General features: G+C 42.6%; 1 protein-coding gene across 2 annotated transcripts in view; it reads right to left on the reverse strand.

Moving 5' to 3' along the window:
- Window positions 1-8,111: 8,111 nt before the first annotated feature.
- The window catches only part of ube2f (ubiquitin-conjugating enzyme E2F (putative)), a 63,940-nt gene continuing 46,947 nt past the window's right edge, over window positions 8,112-25,104 (reverse strand). For both annotated transcript variants that reach the window (XM_079517562.1, XM_079517561.1), the window contains exon 10: window positions 8,112-9,698. In XM_079517562.1, the coding sequence (XP_079373688.1) occupies window positions 9,648-9,698 (51 nt within the window). In that variant the 3' untranslated portion in view covers window positions 8,112-9,647. The remainder of the gene's footprint in view (window positions 9,699-25,104) is intronic.

Here is a 25,104-nt window from a genome sequence, read left to right on the forward strand (position 1 = left end):
TAAAACTAGGAAAACACTTGGGCCATCCCAGGTGAGGGTCTAGTCTTATATATCACAATATGGATATCATAGCAGATATACACTGCCCAGCCCTAGTGTACAAACTTTCTCTCCTGTACCTGTTCCAATAGTCTTTGTGCGAACTGGAACGTCTCCAGTAACAGCATTTTTTCTTCAGGCTCACTGTACAATGGACTTCCTCCCACGGCTGGAACGGATGCGTGGGCAGCTCCTGAAGATGACTGAAAGAAAGGGAGAGAGATAAGAGAGAGACACACACACACACATCTACCCTTCTGCATACAGCATAACAGACAATGAGGTTATGCTCTAGCTGTAGCGACTAGTTTTATATAATATAGGGCGTGTTCCTTATTTATGTACAGTAACATGTAAATGTGCCTTGTTTTCAAATAAAAGACACTTTCAAATGTTTTTGAAGCTTGCTCGTATAACATTGTTGGCTTAATACTTTTGATGCACTGTTGTTGTGCTATATATATGCCTATCCGTTGGCCAGGTATAGTAACTTATCACCTTCAAAATGGTGCACCCCCTGAATTTGCATATCAAAGGTGCGAGGTTTGCATGCCCTATTGTGCACGCACGCACGCACGCACGCACGCACGCACGCAATAATATGGATATTAGTGTAGATGAGTAATTCTGTCCCGCAGTGGTTCCTAATCTGCAATCTTCTAGTTAATCCTCTACTGATTAACTGGCAGGGTATTTATGTGGGACCCAAACGGATCTATTCATCCTGAAATCGATTCCGGTCATCCTGAAATCAATTCCGGGTGGACCCGTGTGTGTGTGTGTGTGTGTGTGTGCGCGCAAAGTAATTTGTTGGGGGTGAACTACTGTCGTGGAATCAACTTTGTCGTGCGATAGGTGTGCAACTGTGCGTGCGTGTGTGTGTCTGTGTGAGATAGATAGCCGTTTTGTGTCTGATAGGTGTTCTGTGTGTGAGACTGAGTGTGTGTGTGATAGGTGTGTGTGTGTGTGTGTGTGTGTGTGTGTGTGTGTGTGTGTGTGTGAGATAGGTGTGCGTGTGTGTGTGTGTGCGCGCAAGTGCGTGTGCATGTGTTTGTCAGTGTTCGATTTCACTTCGCTTCGTTGGTCTCTAATGCGGGGTCTGAAGGTCAAATTGTGACGTGAGAGGGAAGAACAGTTTCCACAACTAATTCAAGACAGACTCATGAGGTCAACTCTGCTCAGAGTAACAACGTCAAGCCAAGAGGCTCAAGGAAATGAAAGTGCTGTCATTATACACCAGCTGAATAAGGTGTGAGTGAGTGAGGCTCAAACGTTTTACTTAAGTAAAAGTATCAATACTGCAATCTGTTACAAGTAAAAGTCCGGAATACAAAATTTACTTGAGTAAAAGTGCAAAGGTATTGGTATCAAAATGTACTTAAAGTACAAAGGTAAAAGTAGTCACTATGCAGAATGTCCAATTCCCACAAGTTTTCATCTCACAATGAGTCACATCACGGCAAGATGCAAATGTATATAGGGCTGACATGGGTAATGTACGTTTTGTAATTATAATTAAAGTAACTAAAGTTTTCAAATAAATGTAGCGGAGTAAAAGTACAGTATTTGCCTCTGAGCTGTAGTGGAGAGCAGTAAAATAATTGGAAATTGGAAATATTAAAGTAAAGTGCAAATACCTCAAAACTGTAAGTACAGTACTTGAGTAAATGTACTTAGTTACTTTTCAGTCCACTGGAAAGAAGAAAGGTTTGAAGAGAGTAGGAAGGGAGTATACTAGGAAGGAAAGCAAAGGGGAAATTACGGAAAGAAGAGAGGGAGTAGGGTGTGAAACAATGGTATGAAAGACATGAGGAAAGGCAGGATTGCTTGAAGGAACAGAAATAAGTGAATAGGTCAAGATAGAAAGACTACTGTAAGGTATAGAAAACGAGAGGCAGAGAGCGAGGGAGGCCGAGGATGACATTTTTTCGGGATTCCCGCGGGTCCCGTGGGATTGACTTTGACTTCAAATGTTGTATTAATCCCGGGATTGGGACGGCCACGGGAATGAAAAGTCAACGGGAGCGGGAATGACATTATCAATTAATGACATATCATTATATTACCATAGATTAATTGTTCCTGGTATATCTAAAATCCATTGTCTTTCCTAATGACTCATTTATTAATAAAAAACAAAACAAGGAAACAACGGGAAGGGGTCAAGGGGATGCGATTGGGAGTAATTTTGAGTGGGAGCGTTATGGGATCGGGAGTCATTCTACCAGGAGTGGGACGGGATTTCCTTTTTATTTTACACTGGCCCGGGCCCCGGGATTAGGACGGGAGTGAGAATCCAATCCTGTGTCAGTCTCTAGTTAGGAGGAAGTGCAGAGTGGCAAAGAAGAATGGTCACAAAAGGTAATCGCAGGGGATAAGAGAGCGAAACACTTCAGTACAATGTATCATAATGATGTGTCATAATGATGAATTGAACAGTAATCCAGTAGGGCAGGTCTGTGTCAGAGACTGTGGTTAACATTCTGGGGGGAACATTCGCCAAAAATAACAGATCTGGTTTTGACAAAGATATGTGGTGTAGAGTGGTGCCAGGGGTTCCCAAACTGTGGTGTGTGGCACCCCTTGTGGTGCACGAACGCCCTCTAGGGGGTGCGTGACATGAAAAGGATAATAGCGGTTTTATGGTGTTATTTAAAAAATCTGGTAAACACCGTTGTAAGGAGATGTATAGAGCAGCTGCGGGAGTATACAGCAGCTGCATGTCTGACATTCCGTGATTATCATCGTTAGCGGGTGTGTCAGCTAGGTCAGGAGGTAACGGGGTGCACGGCCAAAAGGTTTGGGGACCGATGGACTGTAGACGGTTGAGGAATTTGTACTTGACTTGAGTATTTCCAGTTTCCAATACTTTTACATCTCAGATCTAAATATTGTACTTTTACCACAATACATTTATTTGAACACTTAAGTTACTAGTTACCATTTTGTTTTTGATTATTATTACAACACATAAATTAAGCACTTCAGCGCTATTTACATTTCGGCCATTTGAAAATAGTTGAGCCTGCCCGTCCGGGAAATCGAACCGGCAACAAGAGCACTCCTCTAACCCTTAGGCAACCGCTGCCCCCTTAGGCCACTGCTGCCCCCAAATGATGAACACTATGGGGATGTACTAAATGCTTGTCTTGCTATAGCTTAGCTTTCGCCCCCGGGGAGCGCTCGAGAATGCACTCACACTGAACAACCCCAACTTCTGAGTATGGTCAGTGCGGGCGCTCATTACACCCAGGAAGCACACCAGATTTTTTTGAACGACAACACACCGAGTGCACGACAATAAGGCACACCAGAGCGCTCAGTGCGAATTTCCGAACGCACTCTGTATGACTCTGTAGACTTCAAATGCACGCGAGGCTGCCAAACTACTTTTGAAAGTTTGACCAAAACAGGGCTGACTTATTAGTCCACGAGAATAACACGTAACACTGAATAACACAGAAAATAAATTGGTATAAATGTTTTTTTCTTCATAAATCAGTGCTATTGAACACCCTTGACGTCTGTGTGTGTTTAGTTTTTTTCTCGAAAATATTGATCCAATGGAAAGTAGTAATAAACGCTTCGGACAAAACCTCTCAACTCCATTGGATCCTCAAATTGTCTGCTAAAGCAACTAACTCCACCACCTCTCCCCCTCTCATGCAAGTATTTGACAATATATATAGTCACATCAACTTTGATGAGGCAGCTACTATTGCTTTGTTTTCAAAATATAAGGTTTTATTAATTTCCTGAAAAATGAACATTTTGGAGTTTGGTGGCTTCTTCCCGACAGCAGAGATATTATAGTTCTTGTGATTGTCCTAGCAGTTATTGATGCAATATGAGGTTTTATCTAACAAATTATGAGTCATCCGAGCCTTTTTAGGCATCATTCTCAGTGTGTGTGTGTGTGTGTGTGACAATGATGACTCACCTCATATTCCATAATAATTCCATCTTCTTTCAGAGGACACAAAGAAAACTGCATATTGTGTGTATTGTCTGGGATAGGCCTACAGTCAGCAAAGTGAAGGTGAGAATGTACTGTACATTGTATCCTTTTTTTGCATAGATGCTACAATGCAGACATACAGTATCTTGTTCTCATGTTATTGTTACATAGAATTTGAACCACAAATGTTAAGAATGTTATTTACTTTAGATACCATGTTGTTTAGACAGATGCTAGTGTTATATGGCACATAATACCCTTATATAACTATACCAGTAAGACGCCTGAGGGCGAGAAGCGGACGAGGTCGCGTGCACGCATCCGCCTCATTGACGGCGGTGGCGCTTTGGCATGGGGGGTCAGATCAACATGGAATAAATTCTGTACTGGCCATAGGAGCATGTCTTGAGTGTACAGTGTTTGATGAGGTCAGATCAACATATGGAATGTCAGAACAGGTAATATGGAGATCTAAGGGTGGTAGCGGGGAGATTCTCTTGAGTGTACAGGGTTTGATGAGGGCCCAGGTAGTCTAGTTTTCGCCGGCTGCAGCTGCATTAATAACTTTGGGGCAGGCCCGTCTAGAGTTTGAATGGGCAGGTATCAATCAAAAGGGAGACATCGAAGAGGAAGGATCAACATATCCGTCCATCCACTTCCATCAACGTTGGATAGCCTTACTGGGGGCTTGGTTTGAGGTCAGATGTAGAGTTTCTGGCCAATATGGATGACATCAGGGATCTCCATATATGGGCTTAACTGCGACAGCAGGTCACATTTACTATGACATCAGGGTCTCCACATCTCCATCCCTGATGTCACATGTCACGAGACCTGAGCACCATATATGGTGCCCACACTGACGGGAAATGCACGATTAATAATGCAAATCTGGTATTCTACTTACTTTGAGGCAGTTATATTGTTCTCTCTTCACTCTATTGAATACCTTGTTTTCTTTTATTATGGTTGTAAGCAGTGGTGTAAAGTAACTAAGTACATTTACTTAAGTACTGTACTTGAGTACAAGTTTGAGGTATTTGTATTGACTTGAGTATTTCTAATTTCCAGTACTTTTACTTCTACTCCACTATATTTCAGATACAAATATTGTGCTTTTACAACTTACTCCATTGCATTTATGTGAAAACTTTAGTTAACTTAAGTTACTTTGTAGATTTTTATTATCATTACAAAACATACTTCAGCACTATATGGCTATTTGAAAATAGCCGATCTACAAGCTCACAATGTGTCGCGATGTGACGCATTGTGAGCTTGCCGATCTGCTATTTTCAAAATATTTTTATACCGTAGAAAACTTGAAATGGAACATTCTGTATGAGTACTTTTACTTTTGGTACTTTAAGTACATTGATACCAATACTTTAGTACTTTTCCTAAATGCTTAAATTGTAATTGCACATGCAGTTTCTCTCTGTGTGTGTGTGTCACATTGTGTACAGTAGTAGACTTACTGTATGTGACAGTGTTTAACACCATGAACGTCCCTATTCTGGGCATGACATAATACAGTAGGCGAACACTTGGCAAAAAGTGGTGAACATTTGGCGAAAATAGTTTTACTATATTTTCGTGAGCTTGTAGATTGGCTATTTTCTGAAAAAGAGACTTGATGTAGAAGGAAATAAAATCACACTTATTTACACGTATTTATATCGGCCACAAGACGTTTTATGTCGTAATGTAGTGCCCTAAACAAACATTAACATCATTTTCAGATGGGGGTCTGTGGCCAAATACTCCTTGGCATGAAGAAGTTTGAGAACTACTGATTTAGAAGCAGGAAGGTAGCTTATGTGAACAGTACCTTGGATGGGAAGCCATTTAAGATGATGCTCACACATTATATCTTGTTATAGTAACAGGGCATAGAATAAATCAGAAGCTCATATTGCAAATGGTAATGGCAAATCATAGGAATGCTGTGGACAGCTGTGTATTATGAAGCTGTCAGGCACACTGTTCAGACATCACACTCAACTGCACTTGAGTCACATCTGTTTAATTCAGTGGCTAAACGCTGTAAAGAGGACATCTTTTCTCTGCTAATGGATCGTGCCATCATTTTAATCAATTTTGACCTGAGATCAGATTCTAAAAATGTCTTCTACATCCTGACAGTTTTCTGAAAAAGCTATGTTTCTATGACAGTCGTTCTTTGATTTTTCAAAAATAGCAGACCTACAAGCTCGTAGCGCGCCACTCGGTGGCGCGCTATGAGCTTGTAGATCTGCTATTTTTCAATAGCTAAAGCATGACATAATGCTAAGACCAAAAGGGGTTCCCGCCTAAAATGGGTTAAATTAGCAAGCATTTGCATGTTTCAACTTCTAGGCTAAGTATGGGCTAAAATAGCCTAAATACATGTAAAAGCTATTTCACCCTAGGAGGTTGGTTGGTTTGCTGGGAACAGAACATCCAGTGCAGTGGAGTTGGTACAAGTGATTCAGACCTTATTCAACCTTCATTTCATTACCCAGCACTGACTGACACGCGCGTCACACACAATACAGTAGCATAGCCTCAGGTTGTGTTGGTGTCCGTAGCCAAACATAGGTGGAATGACAGGTTGTGCAAGTGACAGCTCTCGGCTGAGGCAGTGCTCACTGCTCCCCCTAGTCAAATGACAACTTGTGTGGGTGACTGATGTCAAATGACTTGTGGGTGACTGACAGCTGTCCAGTGCAGTTACTGTAAGTGTGTTTTGTTCATTACATTCCGACAGCAGAAGGAAAACCACGCAAGGAACCAACCTGCTCATCGGGGACAGTTAGGGGTTCAGTGTCTTGCTCAAAGACGTGTCAACAACGAAGCCAGGAGGAGTCAGGGAATCGCACCGGGAACATGCTGGTGTAAAGTAGTACTTAAGTACTACTAGTTACTAGTTGTCTCCACCAGGCCAAAGGCATGGAGAGAGTATGTTTTGCACACCGTCTGTCCATCCGTGTGCGCATCCGTCCGTCTGCACACAGCTAATCTCCGGCACCTTTTGCCCGGTCGATGCCAAACTGTGCACACGCCACACACACTCCCTGGATGCCAACGACACACACACACACACACACACACACACAGTCCATGGCCTCAGCACTGGCACAGTGAACTCAAGTTGGTCTTTTTTTCACATTTAATGTGGAGGACAATAAAAAAGAAAAGCCTGCTATGGATCAACAACTTAAAATGGCCATTCCAGTAGCTACAGAGTAGACAACAGTTCACTTTTTACCCCTAGACCTACTGGATTGTAATACCGACCATATGCACATCACTCATGCACGCCTTCGTGTCCCATATATTTCTACATCCACCCCCCCCCCACACAAACAGAACATCTCAGACTCCAAAACATAATTTCTGACATCTTTAGTAAAATGCACTACTGGTAGATCATCACATACTCTTTTCCTCATGCAGACGTGTGGATACAAAGCTGAACAGAGTGAGGACAGTCATAATGTTCAATGTATCAGAGATACTGTGCTCACACACACACACACACACACACACACACACACACACACACACACACTACAGTAGGCACAGAGCTAGCCTGACCCTAGCAAAGCAACACACATACTGTATACACATACGTACACCAATTCTCCCCCCCCCCCCCCCCCCCACACACACACACACACACACACACACACACACACAGAGAGAAAGAGAGGGGGGAGGGAGCCCTCCAAAAAAAACACTTACATAAATCCTAACTTGGGAACTCTCTCGCGGCACACAATAAAATCCTGAGTGCCGATTTAACTATTCATACTCAGAACACCAAGTATGGATGACCTCCCACCCCCCTAGAGTATTTATATAAAAAGAAGAGGTGGCTATGGTGAGTGTGTATGTCTCTGAATGTGACGTGAGAGAGAAGTGCTGTAGTAGTAACTGTAGTAGTTGTCTGGACTTACTGCAACTCATAATAGCGGTCCATAAGTGCCGTTTTGAATTTTTTCTCGACTATTGCCGATGGAGTGCCCCCCCCCCCACACACACCCCCTAAAACATGATCATATTTTTTCAGAAAATAAAGTGATGTTATGTTATGTGGCCACACCCACCAGTTCATTAAGTATACCTGGTTTTCACCTTAGCACCACCCACCTGTGAGTCTCGCCCACAGCTGTTGTGTGATAATGGGGGAGGAGCTAGGGTTATGATGTCACAACGGTGTAGTGATTTCGATTGGGCCTTTTGATTCGTATGTTGCGTTCACACGGGCAGATTAAGCAATACAGTCTACCATTCATTGTCAATGGAAGCCAGCGACTCTACCATTCATTGTCAATGGAAGCCAGCGACTCTACCATTCATTGTCAATGGAAGCCAGCGACATGAAGATACGAAGCATCTATGACGCGTGAAGCTGCCGCAAATTATGCTGTGATGCGTTTCATTTGCCCTTCTGAACGCACCAAAAGGCTTTCAGCATTCAGGAAGAAACCAAAAATACACAGGGAAGACATATATTTGAATATTATTTATAACCACACCTGGGGGTCTATTAGAGTAATGCTAACTCCATAGACACATACAAAACAGTACTCCATCTTTAAAGACCTGTGAATAGACCAGAGTTGAGGAAAGTGTGTTTTCTGTACGTACTGCGTGTGTGCGTGCGTGTGTGTGTGTGTGTGTGTGTGTGTGTGTGTGTGTGTGTGTGAGAGAGTGAGTGAGATGGATAGTAGAACAGGACAAGGTGGTATTCATCATTCACATGCTGTCTAGTGAGGTGTTGGTAGGGATACAGCCTTTTATAGAAGATAAGGGTGTGTGTGTGTGTGTGTGACTGGTTTGGTTTGTTATGGTTGCATCCATCCATGTGTCCCATCATGGGTATCAGGGTATGAGTGTGTTTGTGTGTTTACCATCCCTTGTGTGTCACTGTGTGTGTGTCACTGTGTGTGCGTGTACGTCTCACTGTGTGTGCCACTGTGTGTGTCACTGTGTGTGCCACTGTGTGTGTCACTGTGTGTGCGCGTGTGTGTGTGTGTAAATGCGTGCTCACGTGCATTTTCTCTTTAGCAACAAAAACATGGCAGGCACTAGAACTGAGAAAACACCATAACAGATATTGATTTTTGTTTTTCCTCTCCATATTCCGTCGTTTGTTAAACAATGGCTATACGTGCACATTTTAAAATCTTCCCCAGTAGGGGGTTCCTATCAGAATCCCTCAGCTGCATGTCGTCATGGCTCACTTCCGATTGGCTCAGAGACACAGAGGGATATGCGCCACATCGTTGGACTGTTGCTACTGTGGTTGGACAGGTGAAGTTGTCATGATCCCAACACTCATCCAATCAATCAGCATAATTAAAGCTTTTTTTCTTCTTCTTCTTCTTCTTCTCTTAAGTCTGTCTTTTTCAGTTTTATTCTTCTCTCTTTTTTATGTCTATATTTCTTAATCCAGCCCCGGGGAAATTTAGATTGAAGGGTGGTAGGGTCAGCTTGTGATTGGTCGAGGAGATTATAGGAGGCGGGGCAGGAGGTGCGGAGGGCATCCGTTAATAGGGGGCGGGACGACAAGCGGAGGCGAGGTCGAGCTGATTGGCTGATTGACTCGTTAGGATGACTGCGGAGGGTTGCAGGCAGCAGGTAACAAGGCTCCATGTGTCTATCATCTGGCATAGTGCTTGATGTAATCTTGAACTTTATTCCGAAACTCCTCCTATAGAAAGGAATACAAAAACAAAAAACAAAAGCAGGTTAGAACAGAGAGAGTGTAAATCTGACGATGTGCAGGTTGGTGCCTTGCATGGTTTCCTCCGCCATCGGTGTATGAATGTATGTGTGAATGTGAATGTAATGCACAATCTATGTAAAGCACTTTGGATAAAAGCGCTATAGGAATGCACCATTTACCGTTTAAGTGTCCACAAGATGTAAGATTACATTATAGCTCAGAGGAGAAGCACTTTTCGACAGACCGTCTTCTCAGTAAGAGACTCTTGGGCGCCTGACACGAAATCGCTCTCTCCGTTTCAACAGTGTGTCAGCCTGTCAGGCGCCAGAGGTGTACTACACTTACAGGTCCTTGCAGACGGATGGAGTTATCGGCAATTGCCTGCCGAAAAAACACATCAGTCTGCAAGGACTGATGTGTTTTAGAAATCTAGAAATACGGCACTGCAGTACTTGTGGCTCAAAAGCAATCAGGTCTGTGCCAGTAAAACAACACTTCTGTCATATTGTGGGTGCTGCAGAGTAATGTATCTTTTTACCCTTTAGATTCCTTTTGCTGTTATTGTTTCGGCTCTGATTACCCGAACTCTAACCTGTTTTTAATGTCTTTTCCATCCTGTGTTTTTAACACGCTGTTAATGTCTTTTCCATCGTGCCCAGGGAGGGCTGTATGTATCCCGCAAGCTAATACGAGCACCTTCACAGCAATGCCAATTCATGTTTTGCCCTGCGTAGAAATGAACCTGTCAAAAATAAATAATGCAATGGGCTATATGCACACAGAATAACTCTTCCTACTTCTGGGCCGCTCCCCTACTTACTTGTTACAGATGATACTAATTAAGGCTCTGTTCAATTTAGTGTACAGAGGTTCTCTAACTTTATTTCAAGGACCCCCATAAATCTGAGTGTACACAAATGGAAACAAATGGACCTGTAAGGGTCCATTATGGACACTCTCAGAGTTACACAACCATACAGGACCATTTGGAACCCACTCAAAGACACTTTGAGACCCACTGGTGTAGCAGAGTCAGGGCCGGATTAACCCCCATGAGTGCCCCTGTGCAGATAGTTTTTAGTGCCCCCCCCATAGCGCCGGGCACGACCGACCCCGAACACAATAGAACACAATAAAGAATAGGCATATAGGTCTTATAACATTTTCAGCAGCAGTTGGCACAGCACAGCACAGCACAGCTCAGCCTGGGCCGGCCGTAAGAACACAATACACCCAGTGCAATAATAATAGTGTCAAGTGGTCCTTGTCAAGTGCCCCGGTGCAGCTGCACCTAGCGGCCTATGGTTAATCCGGCCCTGAGCAGAGTGTTCCCAGTGAGCCAACATGCACAATAGCAGCACCCTGACTCTGTTTGAGCAGAATGGAGCAGAGCCTTCATTAGTATCATCGGTAACACCTGTGAAGGAAGTAGGGAAGGGGCCCAAGTTTTTTCAAAATGGCGTGTGTTCATATAGAGCCCATTCATTGAAAGAACGAGTCCCCTCAGCACACCTTAAATCAAGAGCACTTCACACCAAGGACCAAGTAAAAAACCTTGGTGTTATCTTTGACAGTGACCTGAACATGGAGGCACATATCAGAAACACCACAAAAATATCCTTCTACCATCTGAGAAACATTGCCAAAGTCCGACCATTTCTGTCCCAAAATGATACTGAAAAACTCATTCACTGTTTTATCACCAGCAGGCTCGATTATTGTAATGCCAAACGTAGAGCACACATTACACCGATTTTAAAGTCCCTGCATTGTTTTTAAAACATTGAATGGAAATGCACCTGTCTATTTCTCAGAAATGCTTCCTAAATATGTGCCCGGCAGAACCCTTAGATCATCTAGTGCTGGTCTCCTAGAGATTCCAGAGACCCCTAACACAAACAAATATGGAGAAGCCGCCTTTAGCTACTATGCCCCTGTGCTGTGGAACAGCCTGCCAAGGGATCTACGAAATCTTAAGACACCCCTTTTTAGCATTGCTTTTACCTAGATCATTGCATGTCCGTTTCCTGTTTTAGTCCTTTTGTTTTTGTTATTACTATGTAGTTGATGCTCTTATGTTTTTGCTCTTTGTTATATTTTTTTTCTGTGAAGCACTTTGAACTGCACTCATTGTCTGAAATGTGCTATACAGTTACAGTATAAATAAAGATTGATGATTGATTGCCATCCTCTTATCTGTAAAGGCCTTTCTCCCTCTCGCATCCCATCCTTCCCTGGGGTTGTTTGCCTTCATTCCATGCTACCTGTCCGTCTTCCTTTCCCCAACCGCTGACCCACTGGTTATCTTCACACTTGTTCCAACCATATTCTGTCTACCTCATGGTGGCCCTTTGTCACTCCAAGCCATGTCCGCCCTCCTAAGAGAGGTGCCCTCTTCTCTCTTTCCAGCTTCTCAACCGTTCTATCATTCTTCCTCTGCTGTCACTCCATCCCTGCTGGCCCTACTTTCCCTCAGCACCGTGTGTCATTGTGTCCTGATTATGCCCATCCGTCTGTCAACATGTAGGTCTACTTCTTCGTACTCCCGTCCCTCTCCTTTGACTTTTTCCGGCTAGTCTTGCCCTCTTGTCCATTTTTCTATCATGTTCTATTCTTTTCTTCTCCCCTCCTTGTCAGATCAGCTGCCACCCAGTCAGGCATGTCCCTCCCTGCTGGTCTGGGCTTCTAAGCTGGGAGGGTTGAATAGACATGAACAGGGCTGGTTTGACCTCAACACGTGGGGGCTTGGAAACCATCTGATCCTTACACTTATTATGACACCACAGTCAAGTTAAAATGATCCAAGATTTGTTTACACAACCCTCTCTAGTATTATATAATCTTTACTGGGCAGAAAAATATGACTAAAATAATTTAGATAAAACTGATTGGGATTATTATTATCGACTATCAGAAGATTCACAGCCCTAGTTACAATGGAGACTTGCCCATAGATACAAATACACACATGTGTACTCGCTCATCATCACTTCATAAGATCTTTTGTACCTAATTTGGTGAAAATAAATCAACCCAAAGTGGCCTATGAGTCTGATTAAAAACATTAGGGGTGGAGTGTCCTCCTTGGCCTCCTGAGAGAGTCCATTTAGTTCCTGCGTTCGGTCACATATGCTCTCGTTTCTTATCCAGAGGCTGTGGATAGCATTGCCATTAACTTGGGCTGCCGTGACTTTGTTAGACTGTAGACATTACATTCCGTTTTTCAATCTGCAGAGCAAAACTGCATGTCTCAGCGGAAAGGCGGCTAGAGGCGTTGTATGTGATTGGGGAGCAATTCCATTGACGTGAGACCAAGTACCGGTATACGAGAAGATGCACGATGAAAGAAAATGGTAGCCATTCACTGGATACTTTTTTTCCCATTATCCAAGAAATAGCAAATCTCCACGGTTTCAATGTGTTGCACTCCGATGCATTGAGCGTGTAGGTCTGCTATTTTACTACCGGTATTTAAAATGTCCGTTTATCTATTCTAAAACGACATGCCAAAAACCTGGACGGCAGGTTGAATATGGTTAATCACCCCCAACACTAAATATTTGATGCGGCAGAAGAAGTATCATTTAGTTGAGAGTTGAAACATAGCAACACCATACTGCATTTTAACACATTGAGAGCGCTTAACTGCCCAAAATCACTTTCACCTAGAAAATCCATTCACATTTTTTATAATTCAGCTGACTGTGGAGACACATGCTGGAACTTTTTACTTTGAAATGTTTTATAGTTTCTGAGTTATTTAATTTAAACGCCAAATGCATTCTCAATGGCGAAAAAAACAAACTTTGGCACCACGTGTTAAAAAAAAAAAAAAAAAAAGTGTTTTGATTTTTCTGATTTTTTTAAATAAAAATAATAATAAAAAAAAAGACGTCCACAGACGTCTTGGGCTATGCACGTGCGGTAATACCCAGGACGTCCACAGACGTTTTGGGCACAAAATGTGTTAAGCACTCCCAGACAACACCATACGTTTAAATGATACACAGCTCCAGCATTCTCCTCTTTTATTTAAAGGCGTGTCTCTCTCATTTGATGTTTCTACCTCGTTGTGTGCCCCACCTCCTAACACACACGCACGCACGCAGAGACACACACACACACGCACATCCCTCTTCCCGTTTTCATTGCGAGTCGCCTCTCTCTCCTGTCACCATCGTGACCATCTTCCCTCATCCGCATAGGGCCCTGTGTAATTAAACCGTGTCCGTGTTCCCTTGTAACATGAACTTTCACATCCAATTCTCCCACTGACATCAGTCCGCTGATTTACACCACAGCTCTGGTAGACAGTCACGCACACATTCCTGAGGGCTGCTGTTTTGTTACCAGGGATGAGAGTTGTCACCAAGGGAAATGAGAGAGAGAGAGAGAGAGAGAGAGAGAGAGGGAGAGAGAGAGAGATAGAGGATGAAAAAGCATGCAGAGAAACTGCTAAGAACAACTACTATTACTATTAGACGTCATATGCCCCAGTTACGCCCCATTTTAGACATTGTCACACAATGGTGACACCCGGAGAAACTATGGAACTGGATTCGAAATCAAGGTTTGTCAATGTAGAAAACTCCATAACGCCATAAGATTGTGTGTGGCACAGCCATCAAGTATTTTTGTTGACAATGTTGTAAATGTATATCCATAACATAAGCTAGCAGACACTAGTTCCGTCTTTCAATCATTTTATTATTATTTTCACAATTACATTACCTGATCATCTTCTTCTTAATTAAATACACTATAGTTTAAGCTCGTCACATGAAACTCTATACCGTCATATGCTCCTTCGCCTGGAAAGGAGTCAGCTGAGGTGGTTCGGGCATCTGGTTAGGATGCCTCTCGGGCGCCTCCCTAGGGAGGTCCTCGACACACGTCCCACTGGGAGGAGACCCCGGGGCAGACCAAGGCGCAGTTGGAGGAAATACATCGACTCACTGGCCTTGGAACGTCTCGGAATCCCCCAGGAGGAAGTCACTAATGTTGCTCTGGAGAGGGAAGTCTGGAGCACTCTGGTGGAGCTGTTGCCCCCGCGACCCGACTACGGATAAGCGGTTGAAGATGGATGGATGGATGTCGCGTGAATCAAAACATTAGAAAGTAGCCGGTGTATCTGTGTATTAGATTGTGAAAATATAATAATAACAATAATAATAATAATACAATGATTGGAAGACAGAACTAGTGTATTGTCTGCTAGCGTGCTGCTTGCTTATTTTATGGATATACATACTGTTGACTTTTACAACTTCGTCATGAGTAATTCAACAAAAAAAACACACACAAATACATTGCATTAAACAGTGCTGCCGGGCAGGTCTTTGCGCAACCGCTCCGGGATTTAGATACAGGTATAGGCGAATCGCTTCGCTAAGTCCCTCCCCAACCCGTCCTTGTCCAATAGGCACGCTAGCAACGAGGAGACTTGGCACGCTTTCCTTCTCCCCCATAGAGATGCATGTAAAATTACGCGGATTTCTCTCGATATTATCGAAAATCGATAATTTCAAAATGTCTTCTAAATCTAGTCAACAAGGCCTGCAGTAGGCTATGCACTGGACAAATGTGCATGACATTATTTCAATAAACTAGAAGTACAAGGAAATGAGGGAGAAACAGTATCCAACTCAATCAATTTTAACGACGGGAGTTTTCATGTAATGCACGGTAAGAAGACTACAGTGATTAGTATTGGCATCACCTGGGTGGGTCAGTCTTGTAACTTTCCCAGCGTAAGCTGTGTACGTGTTCAACACAGCCATGAAAAATAACAGACAACTATGAGGTGTCGAAAGCTTGCCCCGCATAGCAACGGTTGCTATAACAATGGATTGGCATTGGACAGTCGCTTTTTGGGGTGGGATTTAGAGAAAGGCTAATTGTTAACACTTAAACAGAAATGCCCATCTGTGTTGATGGTCGAAAAAACGGCTTGTAAATTCATTTTCATTTTCTGAAAAACTTTTTATTCAAATGTTAAAAAATATATATATATGTTGCTATCTAGCAACAGCTAATGTTACGAAAAGAGGTTCCTGGATTGAAAGGTACAATGATGAAAAGGGGTTCCCGGGTCTAAATGGGTTAATATGTGTGCATCACACCACCACGCTTAACTGTAATTATCATTAGGAAGTAATTACAGGAACATAATCAAATGGGGCGGCAGGTGATATCGAGGTAAGTGACCTTCATGAGACTGAAATGAATGCTGGTTGTTTGTCATTGTCTGTCAGAATCCCTGTGTAATGTCTAATGATTTCTATATTCATCATGGTTTTCGCCTATAATGACATGCACAAAATTTAAATTCGACAAGAGCACACTTCCAAGGGCTTATGCCCTGCGACCCCACCACTTACACAGCTGTGAGTAGCCGCCCCTTCCTGGTTAGATAATATTTAAAGTTTAGGCTGAGATGACAACATGGTTCTTCAATAGATTGAGGGCGGCAGGTTACGTTTGTGCAGCTGATTCAAATTATTCATTAGACGACAACTATCCCTCTGCTGATGCACCTGCATATTATGTGCAGGAGCTCTAGTATTTGCAGTGCAATGTCTTCAGAGGGACTGATATGTAAGCCGAGAGAAATGTGCTCTCCCTGTGGGGCTGAAAGGCAACTTCATGGCCAGACTGAGGTGGGCCACAGGGTGGAGAAAAGACTTGACCGAGCTTCAAAGCGGTCAAGATGACAGGAGCGGAGGAAGGGGGTAGTGGTGGGGCAGAGGAGAGCAGAGGGATAATAGGGTAAAGGTGGCAGGCAGGGGAAGGAAAAGAAGAGAGGAGAGGAGGAAGACCTCTATAGTCTATACTTCCCCACACACACACCCCCCCATTTGGCATAACCTCTCTAAATCTCTGGCAATGAGCACGCATGCACACGTTCGTTGAGGGGATCATACGTTTTAAACGGCCCCTGCTGTTCCGCTTGTTACATTCCCCATTATAAATATGGCAGCTGTTTTGACGACTGGCCGTTAAGCCGATTAGCCTTCCTCTTTGTTCCCTTTTGATACAAATCCCAGGACTGTATGAATAGGAGTAACACGGAGAGGTGAAAGAGGAGGATATCAGAAGAATTACAAATTGCACATTCCAGTTTCATGAAGGCCACTTAGATATGAGGGCTAGTTCACCTGCTTTCCTTGTTTGATTATGTTCCTGTATTTACTTGCCATTATCTCTGAATCTACGGCGCTGTCCATGGTTTTGATCAGAACACCGATGTTCTGTCCTAATTTCTGACTTTAGCATGCATCTCGTTTGGAATATTAACGCTTCAGACGAGGTAGCGCGAGGTAGTAACGGAACATTTCACCTCCCGGTTTTGGGGAAAAATGGAAGGCGGGTCTTTTCAGAGTAAAATCTGCCTCATCTGCTGGGCATTCTAGCGCCTTTATTTTGAAAAATTCCAGGGCATAAAAAGTGTTAAATGCGAAAAGAGTGTCCATTGGAAACAGTTTTGCCTGCGAAGCCATCGACACAGATAGACATTTCTTGTTGTGTCGCATTGTGTTATTCCTTGCCCTAAATTGAACTACACCAACATAAACAGGAGAGCTGTTGGGAGGATCTACATTACAAGCTTGTGAGATTTTAGATGCTATTTTCAGCATCCGGCACAGATGCACAACAATGTATAAATTAAGCATAAGATACCGGAGGTCAGAACAGCTCAGACGACCTCAAGAGCTTTACATGGAGATTCAGTCAGACACGGTGACATTCAGGGGACACTGCTGGTGTGTAAACATCCACATAAACAGGCACGCATGCACGCACGCACGCACGCACGCACGCACGCACGCACGCACGCACGCACACACACACACACACACTCAGGAGCCAATGCACGAAAATGACTCTCTTTAGAGAGCCGTGAACTCTCTCAGTGAACCGGAAGTGATAACCTTCCATTTCATAGCTTCACTCCGGGCCGTTATCTGCCGATGTAAACATTTGTTTTCTACTCACGAGGTAGAATTAAAGTTTTATTAAGCTCCAAACATCGTCCTTTATCTCAATCTGAGCCCTAAAGATGCTAAAGTGTGCGTGTGCACCGAGATTTGGGATATTCAATGACGTCACAACGTGGGACCTTTCGGTGGCTAGCGATGGATGCTAAAAACAGCTAACGGATGGTAAAACAAGGGGGACTGCCCATAGATTGTTATGAGCTGAAAGATCGACAATGTTTGGTGCACAAAACTCCCACAGGCAACACTTTGTGGGCGAGAGTTCAGGGTTGAATGAGTCCATGTGTCCCTCTGACTGTAGAGAACTACAGCAGAAACAGCATGGAGGGTGTGTGTGTGGGGGGGGAATGCACACAGATGCGTGCACGCCACACAACAGTGGTGGACAGTAACAGTAAGTACATTTACTTAGTACAATTTTTAGGTATTTGTACTTTACTTGAGTAATTCCCATTTCCAATACTTTTACTTCTACTCCACTACATCTCAGAGGCAAATATTGTACTTTTACTCGACTACATTTATTTGAAAACTTTAGTTACTACTAGTTACTTTGATTATTATTACAAAACATATATGAAACACTTCGGCACTGTATACATTTCAACCATTTGAAAATGGCTGATCTACAAGCTCACAATGCGTCGCTCGCAATGCATTGTGAGCTTGTAAATCTGCTATTTTCAAATTATTGTTATACATTTGAAAACTTGAAATGGGACATTCTGCATAATGAGTACTTTCTACTTGTGGTATATTGCAGATTTGATACTTTTTCCACCACTGCACACGTGCAAACACGAAACGTGCAAATACAGTGCACACATGCATGTATGCTAATACGGTACACATGCACAGAAGAGCGCACACAGGAAGTCGGCAAATGACTGCGTTGTCAGTGCAGCTGCCAGTGGCCACAGGAGAGCCTGTCATGCACTCATACACAAAGACGCAAACAAGTACACAGCTGTCTACACACACCAACAGGAAAACATGCGCGCGCGCACGCACGCACGCACGCACGCACGCACGCACGCACACACACACACACACGTCATCTCAGTCCCTTCTGCAAAGGACCATGTTCATTTTACGCAAATACTAGAGCCAAGGGAGATCATTCAATTGGTCACTCGGCACGTATACAGTAGCTAGAGAATCATGCACGCACGCGTGTGCGCCAGTGTTTGGTGTCCGTTTCCAATCTTGCCCATCTAGGAGTTTAGCTAATGCCGACTTTAACTAACACTTTCACAGATGGCATTTTGCTGTTATTTTACAATTTTGTTATTTTTCATTTCATTATTATGAATTGAATACCCAGGACGTGAATGGAAACAAGACCGCAAGGTCTTGTTTCCTTGTTTCTTATTTATTTTCGGTGATATCCATTTAGACTAAGTGTTTGACTGTACTCTGAGTCTGTACTGTCTACATTTCTGACTAATAAAGTTTTCAATCAATCAATGTATTGAATGTAATGGTACAGTATATGTAATGTTTCGCTTCATATCTGTATGGAAATGTAATTGGAGATATATTTTTTTGGAATCATACAGAAGAAATGTGATTTTCAAATAAAGCCTGGTTTGACTTCACATTAATGAGGGAAGATAATTCCACGCCGTTGGCAGCAGCAGGCGGAAACACAGCAAAATCCTTAGTGTTTGCACTGATCTGGTAATGGACCCGACGGGTCCATTTGGGTGCATATATACACTCTTTAGAGGATTTTTACTGTGCAGGAATGACTAATAGAAAACCACTTGAGTGGAGTGCAAAGCCCCAGAGATACTGTAACGGCTGCCGTTAGCACTGGGGTGTAATTGGTGAGGTGAATAAATTAACAACCAAACAAAAGAAAAACAAGTCTCCCTGTTTGTTGCAACAGCCAGGCTTCAGTGGCTCCGCTGGACACAAGTGCATACAGTGTGGGAGTCACACAGCATATTACCAACACGCTCTGTTGTATAAGAAGGATTTGGATGGTACTTTGACTTACAAATGGATAAATTAATGCAGGATTTTAGAGTGTTACGTTTTCATGAACTCTGTGAGAAATTCATCATCAAAGGATTCAAAACATTCTTATTTCGGGGGTGTCTCGGCCAGTTTAGTGTACAGCCACAGACCATCAGTGACGCTGAACCGTTTTCATTGTAGTGAATTGTGGGATCCCCACGGGAGGTCATTCAAGCGGTTCCCAGGAAAATGGAATGGGTTGCCAATATACATAATATATTTTGGTCTTTGATCTCAAAGGGTTGTATAATCATAGTTATATTCATGTGTGTTGAACTCATGTGCGTACATAACGTATACCAGTAATGGTATCTAGAACATATACTGTAGTATACAGTATCCTACTGCATACTATGTTGTATATCTCTGCTGTCTGGAAGAAACCACCCAACTCCAAAATGTTCAGGAACAAAAACAAAACAAAAGAAAAACATCCAGCTCAAGTGGAGTTAGGAGGTACTTTTCATTTGTTCAACATTTTTTCAACCAACACAGACTTATGTTCATCAATAGCCACTGATTTATGAGGAAAAAACCCCCGAAAGAATGGAGTTAGGTAGTTTCGTCAGGACAGCAACGAGGTCACAGCAGAAGATATTCTATGAGACACAATGTTTCGCCTTCGCTGGCCTTCATCAGGTGACAATAAATTATTCTTAGTGACAATTTATTGTCACCTGATGAAGGCCAGCGAAGGCCGAAACGTTGCGTCTCATAGAATGTTGGTGTTTTAATAATAATAAACACTGTGGAGCTGAGGCTGTGTGGACTTCTTTCTTCTCTATGCATCAACATGTTGTCCAGCACCAGCGAGGGACTGGATGTGCGCTAGCCACCTGTTTTTAATCCATTTAGACCAGAGACCAGATTCTACAAATGCCTTCTAAATCCTGACAGTTTTCTGAAAAACCCATGTTTCTATGTCAGTCGTTCTCAAACATTTTCATGTCAAGGACCCCCACAAATATATGCAATTGGCTGCCGACCCCCATCTGAAAATATGTTGTTCCATGGACCCCCCAGAAGCAAAGATTTGAGTTAAAAACGTTCGCTCTGAAAGAATACATTCAAAGATTTGCACTACATTTTTCACGATTTAAAAAGAATAGCAGATCTACAAGCTAGTAGTGCGGCACTCGTTGCCACGGTAGGAGCTTGTAGATCTGCTATTTTTCAATAGCTAAAGTCTAACATAATGCTTATAACACCAACAGGGGTTAACATTCTGAATGGGTTAATATAATAAACACTGTGGAGCTGAGGCTGAGACTTCTTCTCTATGCATCAACCTTTTGTCCAGCACATAACAGAAGCAGAGATAGACAGTGAATGGACTCATGGTAGGCTGTATTTTGATTTCAGTGATTGAAAACGAATAATAATAATAATAATAAGATGATAACTTTCACCAGCTGTAACACAGATTTCACACCATTATTCTCAGTCACAGAGTGGTAGTGCAAACGATACCTCCCTCCGGACCATTATGCCAACAATATTCATGGACTTGATTTCATACAATTATTCTAGGCATATACGCCTTATGGTAATTTATATTATGGATGCTGCAGAGCAGACCACTTAAGCGTTCACTTACATTAAAGTAGTGGGTAAAATACTAGTTCTTCATCCTAACAAAAAAAAAGTGACATGTTTCTATTTGACACACACACACACACACACACACACACACACACACACACACACACACACACACACACACACACACACACACACACACACACACACACACACACACACACACACACACACACACACACACACACACACACACACACACACACACACACACACACACACACACACACACACACACACACACACACACACACACACACACACACACACACACACACACACACACACACACCCCCTACCTAAATGGGCCAAATGGCCATTATCACACGCTGAAGGGCATAACCCAATGCATCATGGGAAAGGGTACGGGTCAATTTTATTCCATATGTAACCTCATCGGAGTTAAATGAACACTAGGTATTTTGCTGTGTGTATTCAAAGAGCACCAAAGGTGAAATACTGTGTGGGAAAGCTTACAGAATGGGCTCCAACAAACTTGTCTGTTCAGTAGCAGCATGCATGCTGTGTCACATTTAAGCCCTAAATAGTGCTAAATAGTGCCTACATTTTGAAATCTGTTGTGTTAATAGTGTTCGAGTTCCATTTTGTCGGCTCATTTTGTTGTGTCATCACTTCCAATTTCACTTGTTTATCCTGATTAGATGAAATTAGTATCCCGACCTGAAAATGCATTTTCTGTTTAATAAAGAGCTGGAGAGACATGGGCATTCCCGTTACTGAACAATCACTGTATAGCAATGATAATCAGAATAGAGCTATTTAAAACATTTAACAAACACTGTTGTATGACAGTGCATAAGTTTTACATTATGCTCCCAAGAAAGCAATTACTAAAATTAAAAATCCATAGAGTAACTGAGGTGACTTCCAAACACTTTCTGACAGTTTGATTAAACTGACGACAGGGAGTAGGACAACAGAAGTATCCATGCAAGATAGAAAGTAATTGGGGTTAGAGAGGGGAGAGAGAGAGACTGGAATATAGAGAGAACACGTCTTGTATAAACGAGTAAAACAATGTATCCAAGGTACGTTTCTATTCTTTTGAACCATCTTACAGATATGTTTGGCATTGAGCACAAGGCTCGAGTTGGCATTTAACTACCTTCATTGATGCAAAAAAGTCAAAAGGTCAAAAGGTATATTGTCTTAGGGAATTCAGCCCAGAACTCTGTAAAAAAAAAATCTTCTTTCTCGAAGACAGTGACAGCCTCTGCATAATTTGAGGTGTTAGTGGTTAATGCACTACGTGCGTTTAGAACAGAAACAAGGATATGGTAGCCCTAGCGGTAAGTCCACAAAACCAGTAAATCTCAGGATGAAATCTTATATATGAAATCCTATATTATGATGTTATCTTGTATGCAAAATTCACATTTTGTGGTGCTAGAGGAAAGGTCACAGGGTTACTCCCAACAGTTAGGGTTCAACCGGCGGAGGGGAATGAATGAGCTCAGCCAGATTCATAGCAATCTACCCATGTGTAAGTGTTAAAATTGATTCATTTTGATAACCTTATCAATCGATTAACCGGTTAGCTGATTTGTTTTTTAAATCTAAGAGATACAGAAAGAATACAAAAGGCATATAATATTCCTTAATCAAATAATTATTTCACCAATTGAGATACAGTATAGGGCCAGGCAATGGCATATTAATTTTGTATGAGGAATAAAATGAAATGAAATGTGCACCGTCTTGTCTGTCACATCACATGCAAAAGTAGAGACGTTTCTGTGGTTACCAAGGTGGGGGGGGGGGGGGGGGTTATCCAGCCCACATGTGCATTCCTCGGTCACACGCACGCGCAGACAGTATTACATTCACAGAAAACCACCCAATGATAGAACCGCTGAATTTTCTATTATTTATTAACGGTTACGTTTAATTGAAGAATTTCTTAACAGCGATTAATCGATTAACTATTAACATGCCTAGTTAATATGGTATGGTATAAAGTATAAACAAGTTACGGGCGTGGACAGAAAACAGCATGTTTTGTGCTCGTGCAAAGAAGATCCTCCTGGCTTGTTTCGGATCAACCTATGTACAGTATGTGCCTTCTCAACAATTGGAATTATCAAGTCAAAATAGCGCAACGCAACGCTGTGTGCAGACAGTCGCATGCGTGACTGTCTGCACACAGCAGAACCTCCATACGAGCCTGTCTGCACACAGCAGAACCTCCATACGAGCCTGTCTGCACACAGCAGAACCTCCATACGAGCCTGTCTACTCTGCACACAGCAGAACCTCCATACGAGCCTGTCTGCACACAGCAGAACCTCCATAAGAGCCTGTCTGCACACAGCAGAACCTCCATACGAGACTGTCTGCACACAGCAGAACCTCCATACGAGACTGTCTGCACACAGCAGAACCTCCATACGAGACTGTCTGCACACAGCAGAACCTCCATACGAGACTGTCTGCACACAGCAGAACCTCCATACGAGCCAGACATGATGAGTGGTGAAAATGCACTCAAGTGTCAACATTAAGTAAGACATTTTTGTCCCTCTCTCTCCATCCCTCCCTCTCTCATATCTCTCCCCCTCCCTCTCCCCCTCCCCCTCCCCCTCCCTCTCCCTCTCTCCCTCTCTCTCTCTCTCTCTCTCTCTCTCTCTCTCGTCACATAGTTGTGGCGTTTAGTGTTTACCGCCCCCGATGTATGTCGTCTCTCTCCTGCCTCCTCTTTAACAGATGTCGCCCAAATCAAACGTGATTTAGCTGATTTTTTAAACTATTCGCTTTAATTTGTAGGCAGTAATTAGTAAAGTGTGACTGAATGTCACTGGAAGATATTCATGATTCTCTGTTGTGTTTGTCAAGCCAGCTGTAGGAAGATGTTTTCAAGTATAGGCCTATATTTAATTTGAGTATTTTGCCTTTTTTCTGATGTTACATTGTGCACTGTTACTATTCACATTTGGTGAATGAAGCCTGTTTATGATTCATTCATGTCCAGAGAGCCTCATCATTATATCCAGAGAGCATGAACCCATAAAGTAGTAATATATATGTTTGTTTCCAAAACTGTAATTTATAGGTATGTTATTATTTGTACCAGTCCATGAGACTGTGATATGGCTTATTAATTTCAGTAGTATTGGCCTCTTGGTCTACCTCTGATATTTGATTTATTTGCAACAGTAATCTGTTCATGTTCACATTTTGTGAATAATAGCCTAATTTTGTAACTTCATTTCATTATCAATCATTCCATGTCATAACATGACAATAATTGTGTTCAATGAGGTTTGGCCTTTCCTAGATGGAAATGTTGGCCGTTTTCTGTGTGTTTCCTCAATTTTTAGACTACTCATAGGCCCTCATTTATCAATCGAGTGTAAAATCTGCCCCAAATTCGAGTGTAGGTTTCGTAGTACACCCACGTCGCCACGGCATTTATAAAGTGATTGCAAACAGCTGATCCTTCCTTAATTTCGTTCAGACGTTAATAAATGTGACGGCTGAAATCTATCTGGCACGCCCTATGAAATCAAGCCTCGCCCTCGTTTTTGCGACATGAACAACTGCAATACGACCTTGGAAATCATAGTTACATGACGAAAAAAAGTAAATAAAAAACGTTTCCTCCGCTTGCCTTGCTGCCTGCCTCACCCCCCCTCTCATACACACACACCCAGACGCACGCACGCACACACGCACACGCAACTTGCAAGCAACTGTCACTGTGTGTTGTTAGTTGTATATACAATTATTAAAGTGTTTATTCATTTAATATACAA

The sequence above is a fragment of the Electrona antarctica genome (genome assembly GCF_951216825.1).
Source record: "Electrona antarctica genome assembly, chromosome: 13".
Lineage (NCBI taxonomy): Eukaryota > Metazoa > Chordata > Actinopteri > Myctophiformes > Myctophidae > Electrona > Electrona antarctica.